The sequence below is a fragment of the Coccidioides immitis genome (genome assembly GCF_000149335.2).
Source record: "Coccidioides immitis RS genomic scaffold supercont3.1, whole genome shotgun sequence".
Taxonomy (NCBI): Eukaryota; Fungi; Ascomycota; class Eurotiomycetes; order Onygenales; family Onygenaceae; genus Coccidioides; species Coccidioides immitis.
The window spans coordinates 369,223-383,002 of record NW_004504310.1 but is presented as its reverse complement, the minus strand read 5'-3'; the positions used below and the strand labels follow the sequence as shown (position 1 = coordinate 383,002).

The following is a 13,780-nucleotide window of genomic DNA, read 5'->3' as shown; positions in this document are numbered from 1 at the left end:
ACAAGTCATAGAACTAGTAACTTTAGTGCATTGCTGTGTGAGTATAAATAGAGAGTTCTTCACTCTCTTTCTTCTTCTCTTTCTTCTACTTTATCTGAATGTGGGCATTGTTATCTCTTCAGTCTAGCTCATCACAATATTGTTGTCAAAAGATTCTATTTCTTATAATAAGAAAGATGCTCTTCTGTATTCTATCTGTATATACTTGATATTTACAGACCACTTAGATGAATTCACATCATGTACATGGAATGCCAGTAAAGAATCATGTGCACATTGCTTAGAATATCAGACTTGAATCTGTTGTGATATATGTATCTCTTCATCTGTCTCTCTTGTTGTTCTGACATGAGTATAGGTTCCAGAATCCACCATCAGGCTTGTTTGTTGGCTTTTGAGACATTGAGAGAAATATTATAGTTTTGACATAGCTGATTCACATCACCTGTACAATGTAAAGTGCATGAGTATACTCATGCAAGAGTTTTGTGAGCTCAACTCTGGAGCTGCCAAATACTGTTGTCACCAGGCTACTTCTTGTCTCAAAGAATCTTCTATAAAATGCTGTTATTCTGCATTACATTATGAAACCAAAACCATGAACCTTATGTTCAAAACAGAATCTATCAAAGATAGTTCATCTGAGCTTCTTCATTCAACAACTCCAGTTTGTACCATTCTGTCTCAGGTAGAAAATGAAATCAGAAACATTCAAGTTTCACTTGATCATTTCACCACTTGTTTAACAGATGAAGCCAAAGCTCTCTGTCTAGGCCAATCTTATGTCTTCCATCAACTGTCTGGCTAATGTTGTCTCCTCTGGTTTCCAGAACATTGCAGACACAATTCATTTTTCTTGTGGTTCTTTGTCTGTTAAGCCTACTTCTATTGCAGTACCATCCATTGTCATATCACTGGTTCCAGCAACTTCAGAACCACATCTGTCTTTGACTGGTTCATCTCTGTCACAGCCATATTTCAGGCACTCTTGTGGTACCCCTTCTCATTACTAGTTCTTTGGTTTTATTACATGTGATAATCTTTAGCATGTCTAATGTTCTTTTTGTATATAGGTTTATTTATCTTAGAATGACTTTACTTTTTTTGTAGATAATTCTTAAGAACTTCTTGTGTATTTTCAAGATTTTTCTCAGATTCTCATGTTAATTCCTCAATAGGGAATCTCTTCCATTTCACTAGGTAATGTTTCTTACAATAGTGCACTTTGTCATCCAAGATTTCATCTACTTCCCACTCATGATAGTCATTCACTAGTACCACAGAAGAACACATTGATGCCTTACTCTTTCTCATGCAATATGGTTCCAACAATAAGACATAGAAGACATCATGAATCTGATAGCTTGAAGAGAGCTTCAGTTGATATGTGTTATTTCCTACAGTCTCTATCACTAAGGGCCTATAGTACTTGTTGTCTAACTTTTTACAAAGATGTATTGTTTGTAAATTTCTTGATAACAACATCACTTCATCATCAAATGTGTACACCTTGTCTTGTTGTTTGTAATTATAGAATCATGCTTGGTCTTCTTTTGCTTTTATCAAATGTTCTACCAGACTATCTCTTAATGCAGAGATTATTCTCAGTCTCTCATCAAGCATTGTTTGTGTGTTGTTGGTTGACTTCTGGATCTTGTCTGGTTCTCTAGATTTAAAGCCATACATTGCTCTAAATGGAGACATGTGCATTATAGAGTGTACTGATTTGTTGTATGCAAACTCTGCATACACAAGCCATTTCTCCTAATTATCTTGCCTATGACCATAATAGATACAGAGATATTTCTCCAAGATCTTGTTCAGTACCTCTGTTTGGCCATCTGTTTATGGGTGAAAAGCCATGCTAAGTTTTCATCTAACTTTCATATGGAAACATAGCTCTGACCAATATTTACTTGTAAAGACAGATCCCTAGTTCAAGATAATATCATCTGAAAATCCAAAGTTCTTGAACATCTTTTTCAGCAAGAGATTTGCTATCTCTGGTGCATCAATCTTCTTTCTACACACAAGAAAACATGCAAGCTTTGTAAATCAATTCACAATAACCAGAACTGTATTGTATGGATTTCTCTCCTCTTCACTTGAAGAAAGATTCATTATAAAGTTCATGGCTGTTGAATGCCAGAGATCACTGGATGTCAGCAACAAAGCAAGCAGCCCATATAGTTTGTGCATCAGAGACTTTTCTTGTTGGCAGGTTTGGCATTCATGTACATACATCTGAATATCTTGTCTTATTAAGTGTCATTTGTATTTTTGCCAGAGCAAGACAAATGTCTTCATCACACTAAAGTAACCAGCAAATAAATTATTATGATAGACTTATAGTAGTTCCTGCCTAAGAGCTGGATCACTGGAAATATAGATTCTGCTGTCCTTCATTAAAAGATCTTGTTTATCTATCTTCTACTCTGACTGCTGGAATTCTGCCTCAGCAAATCTCACTTGTATAGAGAGATTGTTTCTCTGTGCTTCTAGCAACAGATCCAACATACTTACAGTTAGTTTATTATAGGCCTTTTTGTCTTTTGTCACTATATTTGCACACACACAGGGAATCCAGAGTCTCCTGCAATTTCTATATTGAGTCTCCTCAGCATCTCTGACTGGTGCTTCTTGAACTGACTCAAGTGTTATCTTGATACCGCCAGATCTTCTCTGCACTATCTCTACTCTGCTGCTTTGGACAGCACAAGCAGCATGTTCTTGAATATCTTCTTTATCAAAGAAAGTTCCTTCAAATAGGCTCCACTCTGAAACACCATTCACATCATGTTGTTTTTAGATACCTTCTTTATCAAAGAAAGTTTCTTTAAATGAGTTCTACTCTACAACACTATCTGTATTATATTATCTTTGAATACCTTCTTTATCAAAGAAAGTTCCTTTGAATGGGTCCCACTTTGGAACACTATCTGTATCATGTTGTTTGAGTATATACATCAGCAGACCAATGTCCTCTTCTAGTTTGACATAGTTCAGTCTTTGTAATAGTGTGTCAGCTGGGTTATACTTTTCAGAGTGGTAGACAATCTCAAAGTTATACACTTTAAGAATCTCAATCTATCTTACATGTTGTCATTATGCTATCTTGTTTGTGGACTTTATGAATAAACAAAGATTTACATGATCTGTAATAATCTCTACAGAATACTTCATTCCTTTTAAGTACTGCCACCAATAAACAAATACTTGAATAATGGCCAACATTTTTTTATCTGGTGTGCCATAGGCTTGTTAGGCCTGATCAAACTTGAATAACCAGTAGATAACTGGGTGCCACCTATTTTTGAACAGCTGTAGCAATATTGTACCTGCAGCATGTTCTAAAGCATTCATCTTCAGATATATTCTATATTCTAAATCATAGTGCCAGATGACAGACTCTCTAGAGAAGGCTGCTTGCAACTTACAAAATACTTTACTGGCAGCAGATATCAGAAGAAAAGATTCTTTCTTTCTTTTATTTTTACTACTCTTCAAGAGATCTGTCAATGGTATCACAATAACTAAGTACTTACATATGAATCTTCTATAGAAGTTCACAAAGCCCAGAAATACCTGGATATCATGAAAGCTTTATAGTAAAGACTACTTCATGATTGTCTCTATCTGCTTTGGGTCCATCTTAATACCTTTGGTATCAATAATATATCCAAGGTACAAGATTATTTGTCTTTTAAAAGCACATTTAGGAAGCTTTGCAAACAACTGATATTTCCTTAGACACTCCATAACTAATCTAATACACTTCTGATGCTCCTTCTCTGAGATCAAGAAGATAAGAATATCATCTAGATAAACTATACAGCATACATCAACCAGGCCTGCCAGCACTCTATTAATATAGGACTAGAAGGTTGCTTGTGGATTTGATAATCTGAAAGACATGACAAGGTACTCAAAACTCCCAAACTTTGTGTGAAATGTGATCTTCCATTTGTCCTCTTTTTTGATTCTAATCTGATGGTAGGCATTACATAAATTCACCTTGAAAAAGTAATATGCTTCTGCCAACTGCCTTAATATTTCATCTATCAACAGCAGAAAGTAATAGTCCTTTACTGTAACTGTGTTAAGATCACAATCATCAACACAGAGCCTGAGTTCTCTGTCAGTCTTGGGCACAAACAACACTAAAACCCCTGCCAGACTTTATAACAGATGTATTCAACTCTTGCAGAGCTTGTTCTTGATATACTCTTATAGAATCTCTGTCTGCTTGAATGATAGTTTATAGATTGGCATGTATAAGAGTTCACAGCCATCTTTAAGAACAATCAGATAACTGATCTTTATTAATTCCAGCAATTCTGCCACTTTTTCTTCTGAGAAAACATCTTTATAGTCCCTCAACTACTCAGGCACCTCTGTTAGAACTTGATTGTTATCTGATACAAAAATAGTATAGAAGAGTTTGTTCTTGATGTATACTGCTTGAAAAAATTTATCTCCACTCAGAAGTTTCACTGTTTTCTCTAAAGATTAATAATACCACATCTTGTTCTTCCAGTCAATATCCAGATTGAAATCTTTCAACCACAGCATGCATAAAACTATATTCATATTGATTATATTAATCACTGCAAAGATTCATCTTACTATCTTTGTGATCTCCATAGAGTTCATTATAGTGAGTTGAATCTTATAGATACCATACCAGTCAGCCTCAGCTTCATTCAACATCTCAATGACTTCTATAAGCATCTCCAGCTGATCTCAGTCCAATTGGAATACTAGTTTATAGAAAATACTGTCCACTGTAGTATCTGAGTCCAACAGTATAGCTTGTTCCATAAAACCACCCAATGATATAGTCAGTATGATTGACAGACATATACTGCACCTGCTTATCTTCTTTAGTGAGTTGACACCCCATCTTTCTAATATTTGATCTGGTTCATGCATGGGCTTTGCAGCTCTAGTCTTTATCTGGTTCTTATTCTTTTCATCTGTCTGCTGGAACTTGTTGAAGCTGTTTGAACAAAACTTTGTCCTATAATCTAATTGACCACATCTTAGACAGAGTCTCTTCTCTATTTGTTGTTTGTGTTTCTCTTTAGATATCTTCAGAAGTGGTTTTGCAGGTGTCTTCTTTAACTGTAAGAGTTTTTCTTTATTATCTTGTTGAGATACATCTTTTTCTTAAAAGATTGAGATTTTCTGTTTCTTCTTGTTCAAGTTCTTGTTATTCTGTCTTTGCTTCTTCTTTTCTAGAATGAACTTAATAAGAGTTACTTGTTCTTATAGTTCTGCAACTATCTTTAATTAATATTGCAACTTATTAAGTTCAGCTCAAATACTTGTTTTGAGCTTTATCTGTAGAAAGAGTACACAGAAGAATTCATTCAGTAGATTTTTCAGATCTTGTTTAAGTTCAGTAATATATATGAAAAATGAAGATATTAATTGATCTTTCTACTGAGTAGTATTATAATATTGTTGCATTATATCTTGACAGCAAGTTATCTTGAATTTAACATTATTCTTATATCATGTTTTGAACTTTTTTTATACTATAGATATTTGTTCTTCTTCTATTTCCAACATCTGCTAATGCATCTGGGATTTATCACAAAAATGACTAGATGTCCAGTTAATTCTAACAGCATCTGTCACTTTTTATAGTGATTTTCTCAGATGAAAATACTGTTTTATTAAGACTAGCTACCTTTTATACTCACCAAGTAATTTGTCATGGTAATAAGATACTTTTGAAGATTTCACATTTTCAAAATTATCTGATTTCTCTGTCAGTTGTGTCTGCAAGAGAAATTCTGAGAGAAAATTATTATTTGTCAATCTCTGTTTATATTCAATCTGTTTCTGCAGTCTATATATTTTATTTTATTTATATATGTTTGCTAGATTCTTTTGCAAATGTGTCTTCTTTTCTTCAAAAGTTTCTTCTCTTTGAGTTTCATCTAAAATATTAAGAGGTGCATCTCTATTGTCTGTGTTATTTGCTGGTGTCTCACTGGTGGTGGTTCCACTACTACCAGCATCTTCATTAATGCTTGTTTTCTCCACATTGGTGTCTACCTCTGTCAGATCTGTAATGTAAGATGTTGTTGTGGTTTATCTTGTGGGTCTTGGTGGTATTGTACCAACTTAGATAATTGTATGTTGGAGTGTTCAGAATATTAGAAGAACCAGTTATAGATCATGTAGGTTTTCCCAGAGTTAGAGATACAAAAGAGCTAGATAGATACAATGCCTGCAGCTGATGGGAGGGAGTCATGTGTAGAATGTAGGGATTCTCTAACTAGGAGACTGAACACTAAGGTTTCTATAATTCATAAGAGTCATACAATTCTTATACATTCAGGAGTATGGCCACATGGCATTCCAAATATCCAATGTTGTCTGATGCAAGGTTGGTCTAGACCTACATTTGTAACACCTGTCTACAAGTTTTATATAGTTGCCAATACCAGAAGCTTTATCTTGTGTACTCTTTTCTATGTACAATTCCTCCTATAGATTCATTGTCATGCTGATCCACATGTATGATCCTCACATTACTATAAAAAGCTTGTCCATCTTCTTGTGTTTTAAAACACTGCTTGCACAGTGGAATTGAAGCTAGATATACTTCTGAAATATACATTAAAAAAGCTGACAATGTCAATGGATAATCCCTGTAGTTCCTGTAGTGTAGCAACATGTCTCTTGTATTCTGCTAAGTCAAATTTTGAGTTGACTCTCCTTATATTCAGGAACTCTAAATGCTATCTCAGTCTTGCTTCCCGGATGTAACTCAGTATGTTGCTGAAGAACCAAATAATGCTGTTGGCTGATAAGCACCGTCTGCCAAGAGAAAAAATTACGTAATACAAGTATAGTCACGTGATATACATGCGAAGCCATACCGGAAAAATGAGATTTCTGGACAACCTTCAGAAAGCATTTATCTGACAACCACCAGTTTCTCAACTGAGAACTGTAGATCTACAGTATAGCAACCATTTCTTCTCATATATGTATAAAGGGTCTGAAACATATAAAATTTGGAATGTATCATGCACCAGCTCAGGTTTTTGATCAGGCTTCCTAACTAAATATGGTATAGCTTTGAAAATCTTTCAAGATCAAAGGGCTTTGTTTGTCCTTTCATGTTGATTTTTCCTTCTAAAATCAACCAACCTACCAATCAACCACCCTACCTAGCTGCTGAGATTTGCTAAGTTGATTACCTAGTTAGATTGATTATTGATGGATTTGCTGATGGTTTTGTTGATAGATTCATCTCTTCAATCTTCAGACCCTACATGTTTGTTGAATCAATTCCTAGATTCCTAGGATCCTACATGCTTGTTGAATTAGTTCCTAGACCCCTAGGATCCTACATGCTTGTTGAATTGATTCCTAGACCCCTAGAAATCCTACAAGTTCATTGAATTGATTCCTAGATTCCTAGGATACTACATGCTTGTTGAATTGATTCCTAGACCTCTAGAATCCTACATGCTTGTTGAATCAGTTCCTAGACCCCTAGAAATTCTACAAGTTTGTTGAATTGATTCCTAGACCCCTAGGAATCCTACAAGTTTGTTGAATTGATTTCTAGATTCCTAGGATCCTACATGCTTGTTGAATCAGTTTCTAGACCTCTAGGATCCTACATGCTTGTTGAATTAGTTCCTAGACCCCTAGGATCCTACATGCTTGTTGAATTGATTCCTAGACCCCTAGAAATCCTACAAGTTCATTGAATTGATTCCTAGATTCCTAGGATCCTACATGCTCATTGAATTGATTCCTAGACCCCTAGGAATCCTACAAGTTCATTGAATTGATTCCTAGATTCCTAGGATACTACATGCTTGTTGAATCAGTTTCTAGACCCCTAGGAATCCTACAAGTTTGTTGAATTGATTTCTAGATTTCTAGGATCCTACATGCTTGTTGAATCAATTTCTAGACCCCTAGGAATCCTACAAGTTCATTGAATCAATTCTTAGACCCCTAGAAATCCTACAAGTTCATTGAATCAATTCCTAGATTCCTAGGATCCTACATGCTTGTTGAATCATTTTTAGATCAATTTTTGTACATAGTGAATTTGCAAATAGTCATGTAATATACTCTGTAATCCACTCTGTAATCCACTCTAATCCACTTGTAATGGTTGATAAACCAAAAGTAGTGCGCGGAATGTTTCCAAGCTGGAAATGTAGATAAAAATATACTAAGGTTCTACAGTTTCCATGGATATATATTGGTCCCAAAATCCACGTATCGGAACCAGTGGATCTACGATTTCCGAATCCCCCCAAAATCCGCTATGGAGGCGGCTGGATAAACTGGCCCCAATTTTCTCTAGGCGCGACATCTTCCCTTCACGTGCTTTGCTGCACAAGTGGCCACCAGATGCTTCAGAATTACGGATAGTTGACTCGTAATTAGCACCTTAATCTTCATGCCAAAGGCCTTTGTTGGGTTGATCAAGAAGGCCGATACTATCTACGGTGAGACAGGATTTGACAGCTTCAAGATCAACATTGATTTTGAGAAGGTGGAGTTTGTCGAAACTTTGAGAAGCTCGGAGGCGTCGTCACTATTTCACATCAGCTACTGCGGCAAGGTCCGGGTCCTGAAAATTGTATGTGCCCTCATTCTGGCTCAACGTTTATCGTTTCTAATTTATACGTACGTAGTTCCACAAACAGAGATCCTGGCTATGCTTCTGACCTTCTTCGTGATTTAAACCCTCTCGCTGCGAAATTAGAGCCTATTGCTACTTCAAACAGTTCAGAATATGCGATACTGGCTTCATTCCCAAGTTTACGAATTTGCGGTAAATATCAAGCTGGTGGCCTGTGCTCTCTACCTTGATGCCTTTCGGCAAGATACCAACCATCCATGTGCCATTTTAGTCAAGTTTCTGTCAAAGTCTCTCCTATTGAACTGTGTTACTTACACACCAGATTGATTGTGAAAGGATGTTATATTCATCCAGCAAATTCACTCTGCTTGAGTCAAGCACTATCCAAAAAATGTAATCATTGTTCCTGGTGATCCTGAGAGAGTTGTGTGGATTGATTTTGATGCCAACATTGTGTTTCCCTAAAATAGTTCAATTGAAGGGAAGGAATGTGAGCAGATTGACTTTGAAACTGCTGTTGTTGAAAGTTTCAGACCATTGCCTGTTTGTCATCTCACAACCTTTAGTTATTGCTTATTTATTGAGGAGAAACTAATGATGTCTGCAGGAAAGAGACCAAAAAAGGGGTCTTGCGCCCTATACCAAATTCTACCAGAAAAAGTACTTTCAAGGAGACACCAAGCATAATAAAATTACAAAATTTGCCAGTCATCATCTGCTGTGCTCAACATCCAAAGGTACCACAGTCCCAGGAGAACCACTAGTTGTTCAGGTCCCTTTGTTTCCCATGGTATAGCATGTGCAACCAGTAAATTCCCACTCGCCTCTAGCCTTTTGATGGGTACCAGTTCAGTGTTGGATAAGACATAACTGTACCGCGCATCATGCTGTTCCATGTAGTAATTAACCTGAGAAAGGACCTGCATAGACTCCCTCTGTTCTGCTGGTATTTGTGATGTTCCTCTGCACAGCTAAGGAGAGTCTTTACGAATTGACGCCCAGGGGATGGGTCAGGAGGTTGTTCTTTTTGGGTGGACTCGTAAATAACCTCCTAGATACTTCATACGTTTAACTATATAGGGGGAAATAAGTGGACACTAAACTCCCTGCTGTGTTGGACAGACACAACCCTAAGAAATACCGAAAGGACCTGGGCACTAGTGAAAGAAGCGAAAGACGTGTTGCACGTCGGAATGCAATAAATACCAGCGAACCAGCTGCGACCGCAAGCACGGGAACAAAGGGAAGACGTAATACACGAAACCCGCTCTTCCCTGTCAACATAGAGCGATCTTGCTTTGAAAGTTCCGAGAGTGCACTACAGACATCTTCCATCCTCATATACCCAGGCAGAGCCCAGCAATCTTGAATAATATTACCCAGGAATATGCCCTCTGTGTTGGGCAGCTCTCTGTCCCAAGGCCAGTTGGGAAAATGGATACGCCTGGCTTCAGCCATTCGATCTGGAATCGCGTAGTTCTCATTTTCAGAAATCGCCGCATGATACCATGTAGCTGGGTTGGAAGGCTGGCAGATACGGGCTTCGAACTTCTCGCCAGTAACAACATTATAGATAAGGGAACCGAAGCAGGCAATGTCATGCTTGAACGACAGACTGTCCTCATTGACCTCGCCAATATCCAGATGTTCCGGAACGACACGAGAGTTCCCAAGGTAACATAATTTGAGCCTTTGACCATCCGCAATTAGGAAGTTTCTTGCAGTAAAACCGCCGATGAGTACACGTTTTGAATGTGCATATGAGACAGCAGCGGCTGCTTCCCGCATGCAGTTCAATTGCCGGGTCCGATTTAGCTTTGTTTGTGATAGGTATTTGTCAAGAGTCCTGTCCGGTAAGAGCGATATCTCAAAATCTGCGAGCACGTTGGCATGGGGTCCTAAATGTTCATAGATCTTCTTTTCGTGTTCAAGTGGACAATCCAGAGTAACCAACTCCAGCGCAGCCAGCAGACTTCTCGCGTTCTGGAACGCATTCTTGACCCAACACCTTTCAATGATGGAACCAAGCCAGACGTCCTGGGTGGAAGGTAGAATATCCCGCCGTGGCCAGGCGGCGCAGGCGGGCCCTGACGGTTGATCCCTAAAGAGATCAAATTCGCAATGGTACCCAGTTACGACCTCATACATCACTGCACCCAGTTGGCCCATGTCTGTGTAAATTGAGTAGCCACGCTCGTCGACGCGCTCCATATCGGTATTGAGGGGCAGAATAGAGGACTCGGAGAAGTCACAGAATCTTATGGAGAGGTCGGCGCTGAGAAGGAGGTTCTTCGTAGCAATATCTGCTACTACAACGCAGCGGTCGTGAATGTGGGCAAGGCCATGAGCCATTTGCCGAAACCATGAGAGCTGATCCGATCGAGGCGGGCGTCGTTTCTTTATATATGCAGTAAGATCTCCGTTTTCCATCAACTCCATTCGAATACAATCACCAGGGAAGTCAAAGCAACGTGCAACGCCCTCACAGCCCCGTAGCCGTCGATACACGCTTATTTCATGTCTGATGACTTTAAGGTTCGCTTGTATATCAACGTTACTATCACCGATATACCTTAATGGAATTTTAACCGCGGTGCCATCCTGTTGGACAACGACCCCGGTTCCACCATAGCCGATAACAGGATCACTAAGAGGAGTCCCGTCAAGGTTTAAGAAAGGGGTAGACATTCTAAGAGAGAAATAAATGTTGATTGATTTGAGAGCCCACACTTCTTAGCATGTAAAGCATCATGAAGGAAAGTCAGGGGAGGGTTGCAGCACAAAACTAAAATTTGATACAGAGCAACATTTGATGTGTTTTGTTCAACGTCCCCTTTTTTGTCCTGAGAAAAAAGAGCATGTGACCGCCACCGCCACCAAACAACGCTTCACTAACTTATGCTGCAACCTTTACCCCATGTGGCTGGGAGACAGAGCCGCCACCTGCACCAGCATCCCCTTCATCACTTTTTAGTTTGCCCTGACTTCGATGGTTTGGACAATTTCGCTTGCGCTTAGTTGAGCTTGCTTGAGAAGTAGGCGTTGGGCTTTCACATTGACTCCCTCTTTGCTCCGCCGGTTTGCACCATTTGTCAAGGCACTAGTCTCTATGTAGTTAGTCTCCAGCTTAGCGGCTCGGATCTTCTTTGATCCGATGCAGAGTTTTTGATGGAGGACTTGTATGCTTGTCATTCACTAAGCTACCTAAAGGGGAATCTCGGCTAATCTATGTGGGTCACGTGAGCGAGGTGCTAGTTGGATTACCTAACACCCCCCCATGCAACGAGCTCCAGCAGCGAGCGAGAGCCACAAAGATCCAAAGCTTCCAAATCTCACAAATCCGCGATAAAAATTAATTACAGAATCCAGATTTATTCCTTCTTTAGGCTTAGCTCCGTTTCGCCGCGATACCGTATTTTCGCTGGCTTCACTGATAAACCTCCATATTTTCCTGTATCAACTCGTCACCCCTATCGCGCTCACGAATTGAGCGTAGGGATCCATTGCAAGAGCCTTCGTGAGCCCGTCAGCTTTATTTGCATCGCTTCCAACGTGCTTGATCGAGATTTCGTCCTTTTGCACCCAGTCTCTTAGCATATGGTGCCGAATCTCAATATGGCGTGCTCTTCGCGTTATAGCTTCAGCTTTGGCTAAGTCAACGGCTCCCTTGTTGTCAACACTTAATTTTGAGCTCCTTAGCCTTGCTGAGCCTTCACTAATTACCCCGGCATCTATCAACAGGTCGTTGATCCAAACCAGTTCACAAGCAGCTTCGCTAGCTGCCAAATACTCCGCTTCGGTCGTAGATTTCGAGACGGACGTCTGGCGCTGTGATCTCCACGATATTGGAGCTCCGTTCATGGTAATAATATAGCCGCTGGTGGATTTGTACGCAGGGTCGGCTCCAGCCTAGTCAGAATCCGAACTGGCTGCCGGTTTCAAGCCTTCAGGATCCATATCCCTTTTGAAGACTATTCCTTTCGATTTTGTGCCCTTGAGGTAGCGTAGGATCTGCTTGAACGCCGCCCAGCTCTCCCTATTGGGCCTGCTGTTGAATCTCGCCAGATAATTGACTGCGAATGCAATATCCGGCCTCGTACACGTAACTAGGAACTGTAGAGAGCCCAGGCCTTTCCTGTAATTCGTAGGCGTAGCCTGCTCGTCAACTCCATCTTTGAGGGTCTGATCTGGCGCGAATTCGATGCTTATTCCTTTCTTCATTGGCGTTTTGGAAGGTTTGCAGTCTTCCATTCCATATTCGGTCAGTAGATCCTCGATATACTGTTCCTGGTTCACAAAAAGGTCTCCATTTGGCTGCTTTTGAACCCGCATGCCTAGGTAACGGCCCTGTTCCGTAACCTCCTTGATTTCGAAGCGTTCCTGAAGCTTCTCGATGAGCCATTCTGTTTCGGCTTCGTTGGGTCCCATTATACGACAGTCGTCGACGTGTAGGGTTAGGTAGATTTGCTTCCTCTTGTGGTAGAGTAGGCCCGCGTCGTATGGAGAGATCTGGAATCCTAGAGATTTCAGATAGTCAGTAGCTGCTTGATACCAAAGCCTAGCAGCTTGCTTCAACCCGTAGAGTCCCTGGCGTAAGAGCCCTACTAGGTTACCCCGCCCGTGCTTGAATCCAGTGGGTAGTTGAACGTATACACGTTCGTCCTCTGGAAGAGTTCCATTTAGGAAGGCTGTCACGAAGTCAAAGACTCTGACCTTCCAGTTCTTGGCTGTTGAGATAGCAAAGAAGGCTCTCGTTGTAGGTCCACTGACAACTGCTGCATAGGTCTTCTTGTAGTGAACGCCTTCTTGCTGTTCGAATCCACGTACGACCCAACGGGCTTTGAATCGTACTGTGCCACCCGTGTTGTTGAGCTTCCTATCGAATACCCATTTGCCAGAGAGGATCTGCATTTGGGGTTCCTTCTCGACTAGGATCCAGGTGCCTTTCTCTTGTAATTTGGAGACTTCAACATCTAGAGCCTCTTTCCAATAAAGCCACTCTTCAGAGCGTTTGGCTTCGGCGATGGATTTTGGTATATCTGTACGCGTACTGAGCACTGGAAGCTCAGCTCCATTTGCCTCTCCTTCCTCCGTAGCATCCGAGAGGATTTCTTGCTCTTCGCCCAGGTATGTGGGCTCTAAAGCCTC

The 13,780-nt window shown here is 40.0% G+C and overlaps 2 protein-coding genes across 2 annotated transcripts; one reads left to right on the top strand and one right to left on the bottom strand.

Moving 5' to 3' along the window:
• Positions 1-8,410: 8,410 nt before the first annotated feature.
• CIMG_12548 (uncharacterized protein) lies at positions 8,411-9,310 on the top strand. The gene is made up of 2 exons (XM_004445489.1): positions 8,411-8,629; positions 8,685-9,310. Exons 1-2 carry the CDS (start codon positions 8,447-8,449, stop codon positions 8,715-8,717), a joined length of 216 nt encoding a protein of 71 aa, XP_004445546.1. The 5' UTR covers positions 8,411-8,446; the 3' UTR covers positions 8,718-9,310.
• CIMG_10356 (uncharacterized protein) lies at positions 9,242-11,409 on the bottom strand. Its single transcript, XM_001249193.2, has 2 exons — positions 11,086-11,409; positions 9,242-11,029 (listed from the first exon to the last, which is right to left on the bottom strand). The coding sequence occupies exon 2, from the start codon at positions 10,982-10,984 to the stop codon at positions 9,701-9,703; it is 1,284 nt and encodes a 427-aa protein (XP_001249194.2). The 5' UTR covers positions 10,985-11,029; positions 11,086-11,409; the 3' UTR covers positions 9,242-9,700.
• Between the last annotated feature and the right edge of the window lie 2,371 nt (positions 11,410-13,780).